The sequence below is a fragment of the Sinocyclocheilus rhinocerous genome, unplaced genomic scaffold, assembly GCF_001515625.1.
Source record: "Sinocyclocheilus rhinocerous isolate Xijiao unplaced genomic scaffold, SAMN03320098_v1.1 scaffold889, whole genome shotgun sequence".
Lineage (NCBI taxonomy): Eukaryota > Metazoa > Chordata > Actinopteri > Cypriniformes > Cyprinidae > Sinocyclocheilus > Sinocyclocheilus rhinocerous.
This window is the reverse complement of record NW_015638024.1, coordinates 1,583,524-1,607,350: the sequence shown is the minus strand read 5'-3', so window position 1 is coordinate 1,607,350 and position 23,827 is coordinate 1,583,524. Positions and strand designations below refer to the sequence as shown.

The 23,827-nt window shown below is 38.7% G+C and overlaps 1 protein-coding gene across 6 annotated transcripts in view; it reads right to left on the bottom strand.

Moving 5' to 3' along the window:
* The window catches only part of LOC107749434 (IQ motif and SEC7 domain-containing protein 1-like), a 218,257-nt gene that overhangs the window by 7,251 nt on the left and 187,179 nt on the right, over positions 1-23,827 (bottom strand). For 5 of the 6 annotated variants that reach the window (XM_016564590.1, XM_016564594.1, XM_016564589.1 and 2 more), the window contains 11 exons: positions 11,274-11,547; positions 9,187-10,448; positions 7,594-7,755; positions 6,075-6,197; positions 4,906-5,072; positions 4,388-4,527; positions 2,522-2,551; positions 1,656-1,781; positions 1,272-1,371; positions 771-932; positions 409-585 (listed from right to left, as the gene is read on the bottom strand). In XM_016564590.1, the coding sequence (XP_016420076.1) occupies positions 409-585; positions 771-932; positions 1,272-1,371; positions 1,656-1,781; positions 2,522-2,551; positions 4,388-4,527; positions 4,906-5,072; positions 6,075-6,197; positions 7,594-7,755; positions 9,187-10,448; positions 11,274-11,547 (2,723 nt within the window). Of the gene's footprint in view, positions 1-408; positions 586-770; positions 933-1,271; positions 1,372-1,655; positions 1,782-2,521; positions 2,552-4,387; positions 4,528-4,905; positions 5,073-6,074; positions 6,198-7,593; positions 7,756-9,186; positions 10,449-11,273; positions 11,548-17,776; positions 17,959-23,827 lie in introns of those variants that run through there. The other variant, XM_016564591.1, reaches the window with a different exon arrangement.

Sequence of the window (23,827 nt, the reverse complement as noted above, 5' to 3'; positions counted from 1 at the left end):
ACTATTTTTAATAATTATTGCTTTAGTTAACAATAACAACACTGGTAAACACCTGGTTGAAATAATCAAAGCATGAATCTGTATACTAATTTTCACTAGACAAGGACCTCAAAACTAGTCCAATGACAAGGACTTTAGCAAACCTAATAGACAAATAAAAGCAGGTTGGAAATTAATTTTAAATTGGCAATAAAATCTTGGTTATATTATATATCACCCAGCACTAATTGATAAATAATCGAGGCTACACTAATGGTTGTGGACAAACACCAATTTAGAAGCAAGCATTTAGCGCTCTACTTTGGCAAGAGGCGAAGTATTGTTTGGACAAGACTGCACAAAATAATCTGTTTGTAACATATAAAGCCAGAAACACATGACATATCTTATGTGGGTCTGTACACTCACCTGCATCTGAAAGGTCACGTAAGGAGCTGCTGAGGGCACTTCTCTTGAGACCTTCACCCATAGCGTAACTGTCATCCAGACTGGTGCGACTCAGATTGCCATTTCCTGTCTCTTTCTTTAGCCCTGAGCTCTGGGAAATGCTGGGACGGACCACACCTTTCTGCTTCTCCAGTTCAGCTGCATAAAACGATTTCAACTTCAATGATCATATTTCACACACATTTCATTGCTTTTAGATACATTTGCTGTGCAATTTGAAAAACAGGCACATTGTTCGAGCCCCTTATGACTTTTTTTCTTTCTTCTGTGGACTATACTGGTCACTCTTGTCAACATAATGAAAGTGAGTAAGAGCTGCTTACACTCTATTCTGTACTTCTCCATCTCCTGCACCTCTGCGATGGACTCCCGCAGGTCATCGGTGAACTTCTTGCGGTCTTGCGGGTTGGGGGCGTTGAAGTTAATGAGAACCTTGATGTCTGCGCCTGGAAGAGCTGAAGTGAGACGCACTCCATTGGGGTAATCTGAAAAGCAGCAGCGGGAAAGAAATATTTACAGACTGGCAAATCACGACAGCACTCTGACGTGCTCTAATCAGAGGGACGCACTGATCGATATTCTCACATTTCGCAATCGCATATTTGTGAGCAAAACACATCTTAATACACAATACTTTGATTGTGAAAATTTATTTTTCAGTCAACAGCAGAATTATGACCTTTAACACCTGTTTTGTGTTTTCCTGTGCAGTGAAAAGTCTGTTTTTTACTTGACACGCTAAACTGTACGGACATGGATAAAAGAGTCCACAAAAGGGCAACATGGGGTCAGAAGGGCTTTGACCCTTTGCTGAGGGTACTTACACTGGTTTTCAAACAGAAGCACCTGCATCCCGTATAGAGAAAAGGACTGCCTGAAGCTGTACGTCACCGAATTCTTCTTCTTCTGGAAAATCTTAGTGACCTGAATCAAAAGCATGTCACATTAGGATCCCATCTGTTCCTAATTATCCTCGGCTCTTTTCTTTGAGCTGAGTAACACTTTCTGATTGTCTTTTGGACACATGATGTACACAACTGCTGACATAGAATTAGACTAAATTAGACTCGCTGACCATTACACAGTCATAACAACAAGAACTTAACAACATAACAAAAGATGCTATGATTTAAGACAGTTCGGTCTCATTTTTTTCTGTTTTTACGTCTCGTTTTGTGTCAAGGGCTATGAAGTGTGTGCTTTCGTACCACTAAAAGGTCATTGAACAGGAATATCTCTCTCTGGTGGAGACCCAGCTTCTGAGGTTTGTTAGGGTCAGGCACTTCGAACAGCCTGCAGTAACATACCAGTCTGCGATGTGGTAGAGACAGCACCTGTGTGTGGGACACAAATATTGATTAGCTCGAACCTGGTCCATAAATGAGACCCTAGACATGTTCAGAATGTCATACTAGCACACAACTTACTATTGCTGCAGTACAGCATGTATACTCTTCAAGAGTATGTATATTTTCAGTATGGATAAAATAACCGAATTACTTGTATACTACAGAGATTACTGCATGAAATACGGTATCCCAAAACGCAATGCGCTTGACTTGCCACTACGGTGGAATGGTGGAACTGGTAATTTACTGGTAAATTACATTTACATGCATAAATGTAAATTACCAGTTTCACCATTTTAATGAGTCTCTTTTTATTTGTTTTTTGATCAGAATTATTACATTCAAACATGATTAATTGAAAAAAAAAAATGTAGTGTAGTAGTTTGAAATGTGGAATAATGCTTATTGTTTCACTTATTATTTAATAAAAAATTGAAGATAGTATATACAGTGCAGTATTCAGTAAGTAACAAAATGGGTATAATAATAATTGATTTTTTAGGTAATACATTTTTTTATTAATTTCATAATTTTATTTTATTGGATAATATTTTTCCCCCCCCCCCCAACCTCCTACATTATACTTGGAAAAAAAACTGAGCAGAAAGAAAACCTCCTATAAAATAATTTATTTTATTGAAAATAACTGTTTTGTAACCATGGTTATCTGACTTAAATTGTTTAATGACAGTAAGAGGGATGAAAACAGTAAACATTACACTCACACATCCAAGGCCATGGTGCAGAGACCCGATCTGAAAAGTGAAAAAATGAGACTGATGAGTAAGGATCATAGCGAGAGGACTGAAGGGAGGTTTGAAGGTCAGAGAGTGGTCTCTGTCTCTCGTTATCAAGACCCCCCTCCATCTACCTGTCAGATGTGAGCAGTGCTGTGTGAATAGGGTCAGAGGAGGTTAATGAGGAGCCAAACAGCTGCTGCTTGAAACTGTGACAGGGAGTCTCGGCCCGTTTTCAGAAACCTAATTACAGCACCCGGGATGCAGTGTCTGCAGGCAGGGGTCTCAGGCACAGCAGCCTTCTATCTAAGCTCCACAGGAGATCTCCATTATGTCCTCTCCAAAGATGTGTGGAAGATACACCAGGGAGAAGGTTTTCCTGGCAACCAAGCCATGTGTGCCGTTTCCATTAAAGCTTAAATGTTAATTATTTCAGCTCTGAAAACCCACAGTGCCTCCAAATTCAACTGTGTGACAGGCACTCAATGTGGTAAAGAAGATACAAGTTCATTATGGAAACAGCTTCAGTTAGTTTAGCCTTGGGAGAGACTCTGCTGGAGGAATGATGTATATTGTTCTGATCTTGTGGATTATACAACTCTACATACATACACCTTTAGCGGTAACAGACTTTAGTCAAGGTAGATGCTAATGGTCTACAATTTGTTTAAGAAGTGTTTCTGCATATCAGAACGGTAATAAGCATATTATTATAATGATTTCTGAAGGATCACGTGACACTGAAGACTGGAGTGATGACTGCAGAAAATTCAGCTTTGCCATCAAAGGAATAAATAACATTTATAACATTTTAAGATTTTATATAAAATATATTAAAATAGAAATTGTATAATTTCTAGTAATATTGTGTAATTGTAATAATATTTCACAATATTACTGTTTTTACTTTTGATCAAATAAATAAAGTCTTGAAGAGCATCTGATACTTCTTTAAAAAAAAAAAAAAAACACCCCAAACTTTGTAAAAAAAATAAATAAATAAATAAAATATGCTAAGCTAAGCTAAAGGTTAAGAAACTAAAGTTCAGCTAAATGTCATGCTTAAAATGTCATCTTCGATTTTTTTTTATACAATATGTAATGGCGGGAGAGTCCCTTCTCTGTGTCTCCCCATCCACAAAGGGATCATTGCACTGAAAAAGATGAAACTATATGTATTTAAATATTTTAAATTGTAAAATCTATTTAAAACATATCTATAATTTTCAGTTGTGTCACATTAAATATGTAATATACTCTAAATGCTGCCTCTGAATAAGTTCTCTGGTTGTAACCCGCTGTGCCGCATAATAAGATGGTTGAGTTCAGAGCAGGTGAACTATTAGTAGATTTAATCTTTAGGTTACTCTGAAGGCCTCTGTGCAGAAGCAAATCACATTTATCATTGTAGAGCATCACGCAGCTCTCGCCACATGACTTACATACACGCTCAGACACCACACTCAGACACTGTGAAGGTCTCAAGGTAGGTATTAGATCTGTCATAAAGAAAAACATCTTGTAGATAAAGAATCTTCGAAGAGTCTCAATGGGACGTGGCTCTTGAGGATAAAAAAGTGTTTGCAAATGGTTACTGACAGAACAATAAAACCTATAGATCTACACTGCATGGAGTCACAAGGGCATACAAACACACAATAGGTGAGAGAAGGAACATGTTTAACCAATCTCCTTGGATCATTTCACACCACTGGACCGTAACTAGAATCGATAAAGTGTCATTTCTAGAACCGGGGTCAACATGATGGATAGAGATGGACTGTTCCTGCAAGTAAGGCACTACAAGATGGTTTGGATAGAAGTGTGGAAGACACAAGTGACAATGACACTCACCGGCTTCTTGCCAACTATGAGTTTCTCCACCTTCTGCACCTGGGAGACGTGGTCTTCGTTAGTTTTAAGCTCTCGCTTCCGGATTCGCTCGTAGATGCCAACCAACATCTCTCTTGGGATATCCTCTCCGTCGTCCACCCCTGTGCACAGGAAGCAAAAAACAAAAGAGATTGGATATTTAGGGCACGCAAAAGATTTATGGAAATTTTAGGAAAGAATTAGAAATGTAGGTCAAGCACATCTGAATTACAACGTGACTATATTTACATATGGAAATTGAATGTGAATCTGTTTGCTTTGCTCCAATTATTATGCAAGGTTGTGACCAGAAACATGTCATTGCTATCCCAAAGAAGCCATTCATCAGTCTGGAGCACATGCATTAAGTTTAATTAGAGATCATTTGAGTACTTTTTTTTTTTTTTTTTAGTACGATAAAAATCTCTGAATGCCTTTGAAGGGAATTTATGGATGGATCAGATTCAGTTTGCAATGAAAAATGTTAATGTGAATCTCACCGCGAAGGTTCTTTACAAAGTCCTCCAGTTTCATCTTCCTCTCTGGCTTCACGTTTGGGCTGTACATGTCCGTGTTGAGGAGTATAATGGCAAACGCCAGGATGAAGATGGTATCGGGGTTCCTAAATTGACGCACCACCCCCGGGTTGCAGATGCAGTAGCGCTGACTGAATGGAAATAATAAACACAACTACAACAAATGAACAAAGTGAAACAAATTAATATGAGACTGCACTTCTACCGAATCAATAGCTGCTCTGGTGAGTAACTGGTGCTAGATGCACAAGCCTGAAAGAGAATGGTAAAACTGCCATCCTGTTAAAGAGCTATGTTCTTTCAGATAACACTTGAATGGACTTTAAACTGTTCGTTTGGAAAGATGTCTGCCTCAAAGGGTTTAGCTATAACAATATTTTTTGAAAGTCTACGGGTGGTAAGCAGGCAACCGTTGCAGTTATCTTCCCACACGTTGTAAGCCGGTGTGATCGCTCAAATGACAGACGGTCCTTGAGAGCCGATCGAACAATGTTGTCTGTGGGCTAAGGGAGTGTCGAAGACCAAAAAAGCAAAATATCTTAGAGGCTTTTTCTTGCTTAAACAAGGTTTAACTGAAAATGATAATTGTTCCATCTTCATTGTCTAAAATTCTGTCATTATTTATTCACCCTTACGTTAGTCCAAACCCATATAACTTACTGTCTATGTGGAAAACAAGAGGTGAATTTTTAGGTGAATATCCCGGCCACTCTTTTCGAAAATATGAAAATGAATGATAAGTTGTCTTGATGTAATTTCAATGATGTGTTGAAATTAATGATAAAAAATTACCCATAAATATATCATAAAAGAGGTTCAATGACTTATGGGCTATATTCCAAGTCTTCTGAGCAATATTGTAGTTTTGTAACAGACCAAATTTTAAGTTGTTATGCACTAAACATCTTGATCTCTTTGGCATGTTAATAGAAAATATTATTTTGATTATGAATCATTGGATATTTTTAATGGATCAGTTGAGTCAGTTCACAAAACCCAGTCTGAATGACTCATTCATGAGTCAGATGGATATAAGCACAACATTTAAAAACAAGTGAGAGTTTTCATTCTTGTGTGAACTATCCCTTTAACAGTGCTTCTTTTTTTAAAGAATCAACTGAAATGTTTTTCACCTGAAGGCTTCAATGAGTCGCTCCACCTTCTGTGCCTCTCCCTGCACCCGGATATGTGCCTGGAATTTTCTCAAGGCTTCATCCAGCTCCATTCCAGAGAAATCCATCTCATCTACCACACAGCTGGAAAAAGATAATGAACAAATTTAAAGGACCGCTACATTCTTTCCTGCACTGTTAGTTTGGAAATCTTCTGGGGGAAAAAATGCATTCTATTCCATGAATTTTATAAATTTTCACAGAACACATGAAGATATTTTAAACTGAGAGTGGTCACTGCTTTTAGAAAAAGGAAAAAAGAGACAAATCCTATAAAAGCAAGTTCTATCAGTCTCTACATCACAATCATGGGGCATACAAAGCATTCTGAGGGACATTTTGCTCCAGGGATACTCGGGAGTGCATTTGATCTCACATGTCAAGATTTACTGATTTTTCAAGGAAGTGCCTTTAAAAAAAGTGCTTTCAGACTGAGCTGAACACAGACTGCATGGGCTTATCTGCCCTCATTATCTTGACGTTACTGGCAGATTGAAAAGGAGGATGAGTTAACTTAAGAGTGAGAATGAGTTGATTCATTCGCAGGCACATTGCTTCAGAGAAGTACTCCATGAATCCAGACACCTTATTCAATACGTACAAAGCAGTGCAAGAGTCCATACATTTTATCCCTCTCTCACACTTTGATTCCATGGAGGACTGGCTTGAATAATCGTTTGTCATATGCGGACTAATTTCAAGGGGTCACTAACAATTACAGCAAATTCTTGTGGTTACAACAAAATGAACCAGTTTTCAATTTTCTGAAATGGAATTAATATTTTCCACCTTTGATCCTAAATGTACTCAATTTAAAAAGAGGACACTAAATGGATGTGGGTACAATTGTAAAGAACCAGTTTAAAACAATGGACTATGATCTTTGATCCTACATGCACTCAAAGCCACATGAGCTTGAAAGGCTTAGACACGGTGGTCAGTTTATCTCAGGAGGGAACACATAAATTCATAAAGGCTCCAGTGATACTGGCTTAATGTAATTTACCAAGTTAATTCTGCTGTGGCGAGGATAGTAATGGATAGCGAAGAACATAATTACAGAGGAGCATCTTAAAATTAAAGATTATTATGGTGGAATTCTAGCTGAATTTTTTTCTTTATTTTTCTTTCTTTGGAGAATTTGTGTTTTCTTTTTTTGTGAATGTAGGTCACATATGGTTTACTTGGAGCATGGACTGGTTAAATAGAAAAAATACGAACAAAAAACTGCAGCATCTGCCAGTAAATTAATTAGATTAAAACTGAATTGTGTAAATTTTTTTCTATAATAATATACTTTTACCAGTTCTGGTTTAATGGGCAGAGACAACTAATTGCAAATAACACATGCACAAAACAAAAAGTGCTGAAAATTAATGCATATTTGAAATAACTTGGCTTTTGAGTATATTTCACTTTGAATGACTGTTTATGTATATACAATACACCCAACTAACACAGTTAAATTTGTTGAACTTACTCAAGAACATCTCTGTTGAACTGTTTCTGCCTGTTGCCCAGGAACTCGCCAATCATCTGTCGACTCAGCCCTTTTCTCTGTAACAGGAAATGGGCAACTCCCACAGGTGTGTCTGGGACAAATCCTCGCTCAATCAGGTATTGGATGCCTTTTTCAGGTTTCCTAGAGACAATAAAAGAAGATCAAGAGTTTAAACAGTGCCTGTACTGGTCCCAAAGTGTGACTAAGCATCTCAGCTCAAGTATGTTCTTGCGACTGGACTGTTACCATACAAGATTAAAAGGAACTTAATGGCCCAGTGCAAAAACAGGCAAATCCACAATCATCCAAGATTAGAGGTTCCCACTTTAAACAAGGCTTTAAACGAAAAACACATTCTAAGACTCACACATACTGGCACATAAACATGCCCCAGCAGCAAGCAAGCACCTTAATCCATTCAATAAGAAATGAAATCTGATCTGAAATATCTCATGATAATCCCTCTGTTATTATAAGGAGCTTAAAAAAAGAATTAACCTTGTTCGTCTTAAGTACACAGAGCTAGATGGTAAACTCTGGTTATGAGGGCAGTGTGCTTTCCTTGATCAACATCCCAACTAAACTAATAGTGTTCTCATCACAGTTCTAATTGCTTGATCGCTAATCAAATTTGGAGCGCTGAGTGGCAATCAAACAGCACCACATGCATGCACACAGACATACTGAATAAATAAATGAGCCAAAATTATAATGAATGTCTGGAAAAGGAAAACACACGTCTATTGCTCTTTGTGCACTTGGTGTAGATGATAATTGAAAAAACATTAGCTCGCGGCATTGTTTGTGCACAAAGATCTTTCACAGCTATTAACAGCTCCGACTGGCGCTAATGAAAATCATTACTCAGTGCAACTGAAACATGACACTCCAAAACAGAGTATGTGAGTGGCGTGGGAATGAGGAGCAAAGTAGCATCATTTTTGCCTGGAGTGAGGTGTGTTCCTCTAGCTCAAATAGTTGAGCATGACACTAGCAATGCCAAAGTCGTAGGCTTGATCGCTTGAATGCAAGTCATTTTTGATAAAAACATCTGCCAACTGCATTAATGTAACATTTACAATTTTCAAAATGTGCAAGTATAATAGAATTACATGCTGGCAACAATTCACATCATAATCATGCTAACATATGCATATGAACATAAAAAACATACTGAAACAACTTAGTGTGGTCACGTTTACCTTACTGAAACGAGCATGGTCACGTATACCTTACGCCCCGTGGATTTAAAAATGGATTCAAGTCTGTTGAACTTATGATATGCAAATTTGCCATGTTTTGTAATATGAAGTTTCTTGGATAGTAATGACCTGTGATTCAGCTGTGCTTCGTGCTGCTTTGCTACACTATAGACATTGGACAATGAACCCACTTTGTCTGTGAAATTTAGCTTAAGTTAATGCTACAGTCACAGTGTTCAAATTGTTCTAGAAGCAGAAAATGGAAAACCCGGAGTGGATTTCGAGTGGACACTCCACTCCACTCCACTCACATACTCTTTTCCCAAACTAGCTTTCTACAAAAAAAAGCATGCATTCACACTTCACCTACTTGTTAAAAAGGTTCAGGCCGATACGATAGTGCCTCTTGCGGATGATATCATTGCTGAACGCGGGCGAGTCCCAACTGTTGCGGGTCTCTTTATGATATGTCTGCTTGCTGAGAGTCTGCTCTCGAAGACTATCCCTGGATGAGGACTCCGAACTGCAGTTGATGGTATCATTGGAATTGGAAGTGCTGTTGATGCTGTCGTTATCGCCGTCAGAGAAGTCAGACTCAGATTTGCTCTGCCGGTTGGCAGTGCCGTTGATTGCCAGGTGGCTCTCCAGTTGCCGCGGCCGATGCCGAGGAGCTTCGTCATCTCTTGCCGGTCCCCGTGGTGGTAGTGCGTGAGAGGGGATGTGTTTCGGGCTGCCCTGCTGGCTGGCGATGCCCCGATCGTAAGTGTTCTGCCTCTTGAGAGAGCTTCGGTCAGAACGGTCACTCAGCTCAACCGAGCTATCGCTGGGAGGTTCGATGGTGAGCAGGGGAAGGTGATCTATCCTCAATCTCTGCTCTTGACACTCCAGAGACGGGGTGCTTCGGCAGCTAGTGTCCGTGTCGGCCTTTTCATCCTTATGTGCTAGAGACCAGTAGTCCTGCGAGGAGTTCAAACAACGTAGACGGAGGTCCGACTCCGTGCTAGAGGGTCTGTCAACTGATTGTGATAAAGGAAGAGGAGGGGAGAGCTCTTCCTCATCTATATAAAGTGTCACATCGCTATATGAAGCTGTCATCTCGTCTCGCTTACGGCGATCACTACTGTGTGAAGGCTTGACCTGGTAGATAACCTCTTGCTCCCTGTCCGGAAGGCCTCTGGTTGGCTCTGGCTGTCCCTCGTCTCCATGTAGGCTGCGACAGTTCAGAGCATCATCTATCGACTCTGCCAATGATTTCACTTGTCGAGAGAAAACGTCCTCCAGCTCTGTAATGGCGTCCGTGAAATCACTCTGGACCGCAGGCGACTTCATGTTGGTGGGGACCATCTCTCCACGCTCTGATTGCACCAAGGCTCCTAGTTTAGAACCATCATCTGTAAGAGACATCTGCTTCCCCTCAAAATATGAACTGTGGACTTTTTCAGGTCCTTCAAACGAAAACTGCATTCTCATATTGGACAAAACTATGCGCCTGGACATGCGGTTCTCCGACATAGAACTCCTGAGGCGCTCAAAGTTCTTGTTCATCTGATATTGGCGGAAGGCAGTCTGGATTGTTCGCGCAGCATGTCGGGTTATAAAACGCCCTCCATATTTGCGCTCCAGCATCTCCACCTGTGGAAACACACAAAGATTACGCACCACTTTTAGTGATAGTAGCAAAACCCAAATGTGCAAATGTCCCTTCCCTTCCTTAGTCTTACAGAATTTTATTGTTGACAAAGATTTTGTTTTCCATCCCATGACACAATATGACTTGACCAAACCTCAAGCCAAAAATGGTAAGCCACATAAATAAAAGAGACAAATAAAAGCCACACATGGTACTAACTATTAAAGCTTGGGTATTTTGCCAGATAGGATGGATAAAACCATTTCATCCCTTATAAAGGCATCATGGACTGAAGAACACCTTTAGCATGGTACCTAAGAAACCGGTTGTAACCCACTACCATGCAAAAGCCAGCTCAAGACCTTTTTAGCCTGAAGAATGGGCAGAACTAATCACATTTCTCAGCTCTGTGGGACCTCACACAGAGACGGTGGGCAGCACGCCACTGGATAGTACCACAACACAGTCACTCTGAATACAAATCACACTCCCAGCATGCACTGAGTTATGATTCTCATCTCCCAAATCCTAAAAGGTCCTCATTGATCTCATATCAGCCTTTGGGTGTATCAAATTACTTCATATGAAAGACATCCAGTCACCACAAGCAACCTGAAGGAATTAATGTTCACCCAACTACAATAAACTAGATTTATTTACACAGTCCTTTGAGGGGAAGTACATCAAGCATAAGCTGAAGCCACTGAACCTCAATCACACTCCCTCTGCACCAAAAAAGACTCATCGCAATATGAATACAAATAGTTGGTGGAGAATTTATGGTTTGGTAGTTGGTAGCATTCCAGTTAAAGAATGAAGAGATCTACCTGTTTGTCTTGGAGGTCGGTTGACAGCTCATAGCTCTCAGACAGTGATCGTGAGCGTTTAATGGCCTCCTCTTCTGCCTGTTTGCGAAGGATCGACTGGGAATGCTGGAGTTTGGGTCGCCGCGGGCGCTGCCGTACCTCGTGAGCGTACAGTGGTGGGCCGTCGAAGTGCTCGCCACTGATGATGGCACTGCGGCTCACCGGCCCTCGTAAGTAACCACCACTGTTTTCTAGAGAGGGGCCCGCCTCACCACCCGGAGCCTCTCCTTCCACACTGTAGAGGGCAAAAGAAAGATAGTGTGGGTTAGAAAAAAATTTAACAACATGTCACACTACACTGATTGCATGATCTGTTTTTGATTCACTAAAAATAACTGACTCAGTCATAAGAGTCATTTGTTTGTGAATTGGACTGTTCAGATTACGTCATTATTTTCCAATAAATGCTCTGTTATTGCATCACATTCAATACAAATGGCAATATGACAAAATATGAAGATTCAGACTAAATTCTACAGACCAGCATTCTATACAGTACATATAACACACGCAACCTTGTTTTTCCAGACACAAATCAAAGTTCCTTGTAAATCCCATTATCCACTCCCACAAGCTTACACGTGAGATTACAAGTTGAGCTTTGAACTGGTGTGGAGGTATAAAAGCAAACGACTACAGTAAAAAGAAGTAAAAAGTAAAAAGAAAACTGTGACACATTCGTAAACAGATAAAACAATCACACATACTTCAGCCACGTCATTTCTAATGTGATTGCTTGGAAAGGTCAAAGTACATAATGAGGGTTATTTGATTACAATGCATATCAGTTACACCAGTGTGAGAGAGATGACAGATGGGTGATTTTGATGATGCTAGAAACATACAGTAGTCTTATCATAGTCAATCTCAGGACCAGTGCCAAAATTCATATGGATGGGTCTGGTTCAAGATTTAATATATATGTCAAGCAAATTATTTTCTATCTTTTATACTGTACATTATAATTTTCTAGAATTTTTTTTTTTTAAACAAAGACTGGTATAGATTTATAATATCAGCCATAAATTGACAATAATTATCAGCTTTTCTGTATCTGCCAGAATTTTAATATCGATGCATGTTTAGATTAAATTATATATATATATATATATTTTTTATGGAAATATTTTTCCAGCACCAAGAAGGATGCTGATTCAGGAAGGTATCCTACTCTTCAGCTGTCATTATATTCCACAAAAGCCAAATCTGAATTCTTTCAGTACATGTTTGTTTTGCACCTTTACTGCTTCTCATTCACACACTCAGTGCCAGCAGATTAACTTTCTAGATGAAGTGCTCTTCTTTTAATTAAATGAATTAGTGTTCAGTAGAGTGTTCAGTATTACAGAGATGAGAACACTGACACAGTCAGATTGATTGAATTTGTTCATCTTGTATAGGGAAAGCGTCAGAGGAGAGATGTATGGATGTCAGAGCACTTGGCACTGTTTGCAGGTGTTTCCAATCTGGGATAAGACAATACAAGAGCCTGGTGTAGATTGACTTCAACATACAATATCCTCAGGGGGGCAGGCTCTATTGAGCCGATACACCCTTATACACCCCTTCAGCTAGTGCTGTGATCATCAAATGACATACAGAGGATGCTGAGAGATGATGGGTCGAAGGTATAGAGACTGTTCTCACACTTCGTGACAGGTCTGTATTCACCGGCTGCTTCTGTAAAAATACTCTGAAATACAGATTCAAAAGGGAGGTCACCACGACAATCAGATATAAACATTTCCTCAGACTCACAGGTCATGGCAATTATTGTGCACACATAATGCCACATAATACAGCTGATATAAAATAAAATGTAAATATTATAAAATTTAAAACTTTGCCTTGGCAACTAACCGAAATATGTTGATGTACTAATATTAGCAGTGTTGGGGAAAGTTACTTTTAAAAGTAATGCATTACAATATTGCGTTACTCTATAAAAAAGTAACTAATTACATTACTCAGCTACTTTTTATGGAAAGTAATGCATTAAGTTATTTTTTGTCACCTTAGCTGGGCTTGCTTAATTATTTTTAATAACAACAAAAAAAAAGTTATATTTTTTGGCAACTGTAAAGGACCTTTTACACAAAAAGTGAAATTAATAAGCCTCAGCCTGAAGGAAAAGCCTCTGCACCTCACTCCCAATTTTTTTCAATACGGGGGCAGGAGAGGTGTCAGTGAATAAATGGGAAAACAAAGTAACTTGGATTTCTTATTTGAAAAAATAACTCAGATATTTTCTGCTAAATTTAAAAGTAATCTTTACTAGTTACTTAAAAAAGTAATCTGATTATGTAACTTGTGTTACTTGTAATGCGTTACCAAACCTGAATATCACTACAACTAAAACTGAAATAAATATAAATTAAAGCTAAATATAAATAAAAAAATTATCAAAATGTACAAATAAAAACAGGATAAATGACTAAAACTTAAATTAATATTAAAACTGAAGGTATAAAAATAAAAGGCCATTCAAAATATTAATAAGTATTATAAAAGTATATAAATAGGACTAAAATAACACTGGATAATTTCGATTAAATGTAAATTTACAACAATTCTTATGACTTTTTAGAGGTGGCATAAATGCAATCCAATAATTGGCCGTAGGGTTACTTTATATAATCAACACTAAATGAACAATTGTATAAAATACTACTGACAAAAATCATAATGTTCATCTATAAGTACATATCAAATGAACAACAGTCACTCTACAGTACTCTTGAAACACTACTTATTCAAATCTCATAGTTAAAAGCTGTATATGATTCACTAAAACGAACTGAATCATAAGAATCATTAATATAGGAATAAGACTACACCGACTGCACTGTCTATTTCATGCTGTAAATTTAGTAGCACAAGGTTGTCGGTTCCCAACCATAGTACTGCCTGTTTTATCATGCAGAGCACATTGATGTGTCTCTGCGTGCCAATCCTACTTCCAGACATGACCCAGAGTTATGAACACACATAAAGCCCACCTGCCGCTCTGAAGGACACAGCTAATGAGGGGTCAAGATGGGTAAAGTAGGAGGTTATATATAGATATAAAGGTTAATGCAATGGCATTGTTTCATGTATTCCTACATGCATACATAAATACCTTCACTCTGCCCACAGTGGTTGGTAATAAAGGAAGATGAACATGTTTTGTTACATGTGATTGTATATTATATGGAAACACGACGCAAGGTAATTCAGATGATGAATTTGGCAGCTAATTTCCCCAAATCTCTGCACTGAGGCTACACGGCTCGAACGACTTCCAGTGTCTGATGCCTGATGTCTCCTGAAAGAGCTCTCAGCGGGTCCCTTAAAGGGTGGCAGCAAATACAATTTTCATTTTGTTTGGTTGCCTTCTCATCTCTCTGAGGAGAGCCAGGGTTATTTCAAAGTCTGACTCCCCCTAAACTTTGATAGATGATGGTGTTTGAAAAAGTTGCAATTATTGTGAACACAAGCGATATATAATCCTTTGAGGATACCAGATGACAGGTCTGTGAATAGATTCAATGAAAAAATGTAAGAAAATAAATAGATGGAAGTGTTTAGAGATCATCACAGTGATGGTGTGGGGGAAAAATGAACAACTTGCTGAAATGAAGGACATCCATTCATCTCAGAGCAAAGCAATCAAAACAATGGGCTAAATGTTCAAGGTTGAGTTGCTAAATTTAAACTACAAGGCGGGATAAAGCTGAATTAGTGGCAATCCAGCTCTCATTTTAATTTTCTGCCTCATGTTATTTTATAAGACCGTAAACGAAATAGCAAATTGAATTTAATGAGGAAGAAAGCCTGCTTTAATTGAGCTGAGGACTGCGCTCTCAAATCTATACGCTGGTGCTCAAAACACTAATTAGAAATGGGGCCATTGTTAAAATGGACACAGATTAGCTTCCAAGTCTGTCAAGTTTGAACTTTCTTTCTTGCGCCATTCCAAAAATTTCCTGTAATGAAACAAACAGACCACTTGGGGCACCGATGGGCATTTCAGAAATTCAGGGATAAAAAGGGATCGTTAGCACAAGAATAAAAATCAGTTTTAAACAACATGAGGGTGATATTTTTGGCTAAACTATCTCTTCAACAAAATATCTGTATCTTATTACACCCAAACGTAGTTTACAGTATATAAATGGGCGATTTTATCCAATCAAGCGAAATGTGAAGGCTGTCATACTCAAATCCATAACTCAAGACAGCTGGCCAAGTTCTATATTTTCCAGAGGGTCTCATTAGGCAGCAAGATGAGACGTCTCTATAGGACTAGTTTGGGCTTCAGTCACGTCCAGCTAAGAGAGATGTGGGAGGTTCTGACAAGGGTAAAAGAACACAAGTGCTAACAAGATGGTGAGGTGTTAGGATCTGACAGAAGATGAAACACACCGTCTCTTGCTCTCCCCTGGAGTTCACCTAAATGAGAATCTCAAAAGAAGACCTCTATCTCATAGTGCTAAATTACTTGTTTGAAACTCAAAGCCAAGAAACTATTGACTTACAACATGCCGATATAAAGAGGAACTAATCACTGGCAATTTCAATCATCTACAATTCCCATGAGTTAAAGTACAACTGGTTGAACTGCATTTTATTTACATTTTCATCCCTCTGAAGTGTCCACAATTCTGCATTTGTATTCCTTTTTAGGCAGCAATTTCTGCTGAGCTTATTTAACCTCATACTTCATCTAATTGACTGTGAAGCTGAGGTGCAGATGCTGAGTCTAACAAGGTAAACTAACAAGCTCATTTACATTTCACTACCTAAACCACATTTCATTTGAACTCTTGGGTGCTAATTTTGGAGTCTTTTTCATGTCCTGAACCGTCAAGCTCTGAAGGTTTTACTGCCATCCTGACAACTGACTTTAGTTTTTTTTTTATGCTGTATGTTAAAGATTAGACAGTTAAAAACAATAAATGCTTTTATAGACTAAACTATTTTGCTTATTATTTTGCCCTACTTGCAGAAAAACGAGATGCCGTGCTCTTAACAGAGGTTACACTAAATCACACTAAACTAGAAAATGTCCTCAACCAGCTTTAAACAAGGAATTGATGAAAATAATATATTTTGTACATATAATAATACAGGATTTATATATTGATAATAGTCTCTTATGCTCACCAAGGCTGCATTTATTTGATCAACAATACAGTAAAAATGGTAATATTGTGAAATATTATTACAAAATGTAATGTAATAATGTAATGTAAATTATTCCTGCAAAGGCAAAACTGAATTTTCGGCATCCAATATTCCAGTTTTCAGTCACGTCATCCTTCAGAAATCATTCTAATATGCTGATTTGGTGCTCAAGGAACATTTCTAATTATTATCAATGCTGAAAACAGTTGTACTGCTTAATATTTTTGTGGATATTTCTAAATGTTAAAAATGTATTTCATTTAAAGAAAAAAATCTTACTGACTCCAAACAACCTTAGGTTTCTGAGGCTTTGAGGGGGGCAGAAGAAGCTGTCAAAATTACAGATGGGGGTTTCCCCCAGAATTACGCACATATATAAGTTTCACTGTCATTGTTCGGTATGTGTGTGATCTTTAAGACCCTCACATGACACAAGTGCTTTAAATCCAGGTTTGAGAGCATTAGAGGACCAGGCAGGCTGCATTCACAAGCGTGGCACTTCGCATGAATGCAGCCCTGTTGATGACTGGGAAATGCTCCGGCATCTTACATAAAGCACTCATTGTTCAAATAAAGCTTTTTTTACTAACATCACCAAGCTTATTCTGGTATTACATGAATTTCAATGGGGCTGATCTACTAATATACATACATCTCTCTATTTGTTATGATTAATAAGATCAAATTGTTTTGTTGGCAATGCCACCATGGCACCACCTTCCCATGACCAAGTTAAGAAAATACACAGCTGAAAAACTCACACAAATACTTTATCCATTAAATAAAAAACAAGCAGAATGGCTGATGTAGAGACCTCACTGAAAAAAAAAAAATCCTTGTTATAATTTTTGACTAACACAATCTGCATTTACAATCAGTGATGGACAGAGGTCATTAATGACAAAAAAAAGATCAGAAAAGGAAAAATCTGGAATGGCATTAATGCACATTTTCATGGAAATGACATGGATATAAATGCATCTGTCCGGTGCAAGATCAACTGAAACATCACTCAAAAGCACAACTAGAAACAGAAGTGCGCTCAGAGCAACAATGGAGGGGTTTGCGCAATAGACGAAGATCCCCAATAATTCAAAGCAGGTAAATGAAACAAAGAGCCACAGAGCAAGATGTCTCATAAAACATCTGTGATCTACTTACAAACACACCCAGATACAACAATACACCCTGTCCCAATGAATAAGAACACAGTAGAGACACACTTTAAACTTATTTCTACTTCTATACACGTTCTTAAACACACACACACACACACACACACACAGAAATCTTACCAGCTCCCCAGTTCCAGCAGAGACTGGCTTCTGTCTGAAGCGCAGTGCAAACACCACATGTCGATCTCTGATCCCTACAAACATCAACATCCCTTTGGCCTGTAGCTGCCCATCTCCTTGCCAGGCAAAGCCGTCTCATAGGAAAAAGAGGCACGCTCTCAGTCCCACTAAAGAACACTAAATCCTCACCCTCTCCGTTGCGCGCGCTCTTTCCTTCTCTCCTTTTTCCTCTGACTTTGCGGAAGGGGTGCTCTGAGGGGTGTGCAGAGAAGGGGAGGGAATGCCACAGTCCGGAAAACTAATTACGCGATGGCGGGAATATAAACAAAAGAGGAGGGAACGGGCCGGCCCGCCGAGTCTGGAGCAACAGAGTCAAAAGAACATAGGCTGGAAAGCCACGAAGGGATCGGGAAGCCCCTCTGGAATGACAAAAGGATGTAAGTCTATAAATAGCACGATCATAGGATGGACTAAAACTGGATGGATTCTCAGGTTTCAACGGCTGCAGTAATATGAGCTCGTAACGTGTCGCACACACGCTCCAGACTGGACTGGAGAAGTGCAGCCAAAAAGCGCTCTTTACTCAACGGCCAGTTTACACACCCATGATGAATCCTGAAGAAAGTTACAACCCTGCTTTGTAATTTGTGATGCGAATTAAAGCAGCTGTGTGGATTTCTATTGCCTTAAAGAGATACTTCACCCCAAAAAATTTGTCATCATTTATTCACCCTCATGTCATTCCAAACCCTTTCTTTTCTTCTGTGGAAAACACAAAAGAACAACCGTTTCTGTCTATGCAATGAAAGCCAAAGTGGTCTAAAACAAAAATGAACCACATTGACTTTCATTGACAGGTTTTCTGTTGGAAAAAAAAACAGATGCTTTTCAAAATATCTGCTTTTGCATTCCACATAAGAAAGAAAGTAAGAAAGTCACACAGGTTTGGAACAACATAAGAATAACTAAAAATTAATAAACATTCATTTTTTGGGTGAACTCTAATTTATTATTATTATTATTATAACTCTAATTTCAAATGTAAAAAGCCTAATTTGAGGAAAACATTAAAAAACTGTCTAAAGTGCATCAAAATGTCAACGATGTCCAGCTGACACCTTTTTCACAGACAAGGATCTGTTGTCTTGTAAAAGAGGTCTAAACACACACACACACACACACACACACGTCTGGTTCACTATCCTTGTAGGGACTCCCCATAAGCGTAATGGTTTTTATACTGTGCAAACTGTATTTTCTATCGCCCTACACCAACCCTACATCTAAATCTACCCCTCACAGAAAACTTTCTGCATTTTTACAATCTCAAAATAACTCATTCTATATGCTTTATAAGCTTCTGTACCCATGGGGACCTCAATTTAGGTTCCCAGAGTGACACAAGTCCCCATGAGTTGGTGTGTATTCAGGTTTAAGTCCCCACCAGTGTAGAAAAACCTGTACACACACATACACACACACACAGACACACACAGCTGTATTTATAACATCTTTATAATCTTTTCCCTCCTTTGCCTCCTCCCGTCTACTTACATAAGGAGGGTGGCCTGGCTTACGCATTTCCTTTCTGACATCATTAAACAATGGGCGTCGCTCAGGCAAAGCCCAGATGCTATCGCCCGGTCAAATGTGCAGTTTAGAGTGTCTGTAGGGTCAGAGAAAATAACCTCACAATGTAGACTAGCGTGGTTTTAGGAGTCTCATCAAAAAGAGAAATGAAAAAGCCAACACGAATAGCTTCCAGGTGGTGACATCTTGGAATTTGGTGTCTAACGGTGTCTAACGGTAGAGAAGTGATGTTCTCTAATTAGAGTAAAAGCTCAAAGGGCCTCTCTTATTTCCTGTACCCAGCTCTCTTCCTGAACTAAGAATCCCTAAAGGAAGACTAAAACAGGTTGAAACTGGACCAAAGGGGTCCAAACAGCCATATTAACATATGTTCTTCAATGTTAGCCTCAAGATGTACATGTGCTATTTGTCAAAGATCTTCAGCCCTGAAGTGGAAAGCAGAATCGCAGCAAGAAGCTGAAATACTGATCCTGTATGCCTTTACGGAGCCAGTTTGGCAATGTCTCGGCATACAAGGAATAAATAAAATCATTGGTGAGAACGTCTAATGGGTCTGAGGAGTCATACATTCAATACGGTGTGACTCACTCCCAAAATGTAGTGACCAAATGAGATGGACACATGCAGGAATAACGAAACATCACTAAACTGATGAATTGCTAATTTGTATGTACAAATGAATGCAGTTGAAGTCAGTGAGGCAAAAACCCATTACACTATTCTGTAGCTTATACGAAGCAGGAGGTCACTGTGACTTAGTGCTTTTAGAGCCACCTGACAGAGTTCATTATTGAGGTCCTCAAATCTTTTAATGCTAAAAGGCTTGGAGAGCAATACAATCTTTCCTGCTTGTCAGGGTAAGGCTTCAAGGAAAACAGCGTGACAAATTTATTCATTTGATTCTAGGTCCACTTATCTGTCACTCTATTAGGCGGAACTGAGGCTAAAACATCACAATGACCGTGGAAAACATCTATTTCTAATATATATTTGAAGGATATTCAGCTATTTGCAGCTGTATGGGAAAAAAGGAGGTGGCAGAGTAACTTAAATTTTAGACGTTTGTTTTTTACTCCAACAAAAATAGTTCCAAACAAAGCCATAGCAGAACCGTGCAACTAGGGATGGGTATCGTTAAGGTTTTAAAAAAAATGCATCATAGACAAATGTTTGAAAAACAGCTGGCGATTCTGGTGAGATAGAATTTGCAAGATAATGTATATATAGCAATAATAAATGTATCTGTGTTTTATTAATTATTCCAGTACCGATAGCAGAACCGTTAACGTCAGAGCTTATCGATACTCCGGTCTTTCATAATTTAGCCCTGGGACCGTTAAAAAATACCGGGTTTCGGTACCCATCCCTACGTGCAACACTGCACAACAGCAGTGAATAAATCAGCTTAATGAATAATTCATTGACTCACTCATATGTACAGTCATTTGATTCGTTCCTGAATGAATCAGCATCTTGAAAGAATCGGTTCAATAGTAATGATTCAATGACTCACTCGTAAACTCATACTGGCATAATGGTGCAACCTCGACCAATCAGATTTGTAACTTAACATGTACTGTACGAATACACTTTTTAATGTATTTTTATTATAATTTTATTATATATTTGTTTTCAGGTCTCAATGAACCACTCCTTTTTATTTTTGCCTTTTCTTAACCAGCTGTCATTGCTATTCTCAGCCTACAGTCTGGACTGACAGACAGCTCAGCTTCCTGTGAACTCGAAAGACAGGATCACAATGTGTCAGGTCTGACTTCATTCTCATCTTCCATCCATGGAACAAATTCAGTTCCAGCAGATGAATATGGAAAAGATATATTTGAAAAGAGCTGGACTGAGTCTTTCCTGTTAGCTCACCGATTCCTAAGAAAAAAAACCTAGTGAATCTACAATACAAGTGTGAATTAAATTACAGACTGAGGTCACGGAACAGCTTAATCTCTGATTTCAGTTGCGTCTGTCTGGAAAAAAACCTCATTGTTGAAATCTGTTTACAGTGACACAAGTCCCTAGTGTTATTCTGCAATGCATTTTCGTGTGAAATTACATGTTATCTCCACTATGGATAATGAACTAATTTCTTTCCTTCTCAATAGCTACTTTGTGATCCTTTCTTAAAGGTATAGTTCTGTTTTTATTACTTAATGCATTACTCATGTCCATTCCATACCCCCCCTTTTTTTTTGCAGTAAAACACAAAGAGAAAAAACTTTGAAGAGTGTATTCTCTTGTTTATGTATACATGAAAATATATAATATAATGTAAAATAATATAATATAATCTCTCTAAAAAGTGAATATGGGCCTAAAAAGCACCCCAAAACATTAATAAACAAGATCCATATGATATGTGCACTATATTTAATGACTTTACATACATGACCTTTAAAGCCATATGACAGGTTCAAAATACTTTTATAGTGTTTTTCTTTTTGTCATTTTTAAGCTTGACAGTCCAGACCTTCATTAAATTTCATAACATGAGAAAGATCAACCAAGATTTGTCCTTTCATTCAAAAAATCATTCAAAATTTGTCCTTTCCTCTTCCAAAGAAGAAAGTAAAATCCGCTTAAGCCCTCTCAGTGTTTTGATGTGAAATCAGAAACCTACAGACTAGTGTTTTTAGGTAACAACCACTCTATAATCTATACAGCTACAAAACAATAACAAAAATCACAAAATAGTACAGAATGATTTCAATGACCATTGCAAGGCACTTAACGTGGGTTTGCAATGCACATCACCATCATTTCATGTACACATAATTATATGGCATAGGCCATCCGCCCGACAGCCGCCCCAGCACTGAGACGAAGACATGTTTGTCTTTAGGTCCAGCTGTAATTTAGAGATCATTAAGCCTCTTTGAGTTAAGTGCTCCTTGCACCCTTCTTAAACATGATCAAACAGAAAAACAACTAATCTAAAGGGCAGCGGTGGACTAGTAAACTCCAGTTAATAGCATAGCTAGTTGTTTATCAGCACATACTGTTCGTTCTCCCACTGCTAATGTCTGTGAACAGCGAGTTCTGTCCAAACTGACCCAATATAATCTACAATTTATAAGGAGCAAGTTCCAACTCAGTCCTGATTGACAGATAACCATTTCCTGTTTAGTTTATAAAGTCTGCAGACAAGTTTGATTAACACAGTCCATTTAAGGATATCTAAACATGTGTTTGGTTGGGGGAAGTTGACCTCCATCTATATTTGCCATCCCCTCCCCCCTCCATACGCCATAGTTGAGCTTAAACACGCTTTTGGCTTCTCTCACAGACCTAATCTCTAATCTGAGGGATCCTGTCCACGTGTGGTCTTCCATCACGGTTTCCCCCGCGCGGGCCTTTGTGATGGATTAAGTGTTGCACAGTTGCACTCCCTCCATCCGATGCAATACAACTACTTCTGCTTCCTGCATCCTGACTAAAATAGCAAATAGCTTCCCCGCAACGGAAATGCGGTTCGTTTTGGAGGGTCAGTCGGGGTCAGGTATTTTTTTTTTGAAGGCTTTACCCCTTCCACATCGTCACCATGCTTGAGAGCTGCCTCATGGGATGAAATAGTGCAGTTCCATTTACCTCTCTATGTCATCCAGCAGTGATAATACAACAAATGTGGCAAATTACATTAGACCTGTAACACCCCACAGACTCGATTTTGTGTCTTCCAAGAGTCAAGAGTCAGTGCCGTTACATTGATGTTAGCCATTGACTATTGACAAAAAGGCTTGTCACATTGCCTGATAGGAACATTCAGATCAGTCACATAAATTTTTTTTAAATTATATGACGTTAATGATGGTGTCCCTTAAAGGTCCCCTGAAATGGTTAGAAACACGCAGCGTTACTCTATGTGTTGACGTCATTTTAACTGAAACAGGAAGACAGGGCGGAACATATCAAGCAGCCCCGCCCCTTTTTAAAATAGCCAATAGCGTTCGTTTATATCACAGCTTGGGCTAGAGCCGTTGAGATCCGTAAAGCCGCATTTGACAGGGTATGCCAGCCACAATCTCATCCATATTGCTATAAAATATAGCATTCTGTGTAGAATTCAAATAGCTCCGATACATTTTGTGTTCTGCGCCGACTCGCGCATGTGATCTGCTCCGTGCTATCGTGTCTCTGGACCGGAGCAGAGTGTGTGTGCGGTGCGGTGGTTAGCGTGACACAGCGCGAAACCAGACTTCTTTAGCCCCAATATAAAGCATATTTACACTGTTTGAATCGTTCCCTGTCCCCTATATACAGGTGCATCTCAATAAATTAGAATGTCGTGGAAAAGTTATTTCAGTAATTCAACTCAAATTGTGAAACTCGTGTATTAAATAAATTCAATGCACACAGACTGAAGTAGTTTAAGTCTTTGGTTCTTTTAATTGTGATGATTCTGGCTCACATTTAACAAAAACCCACCAATTCACTATCTCAACAAATTAG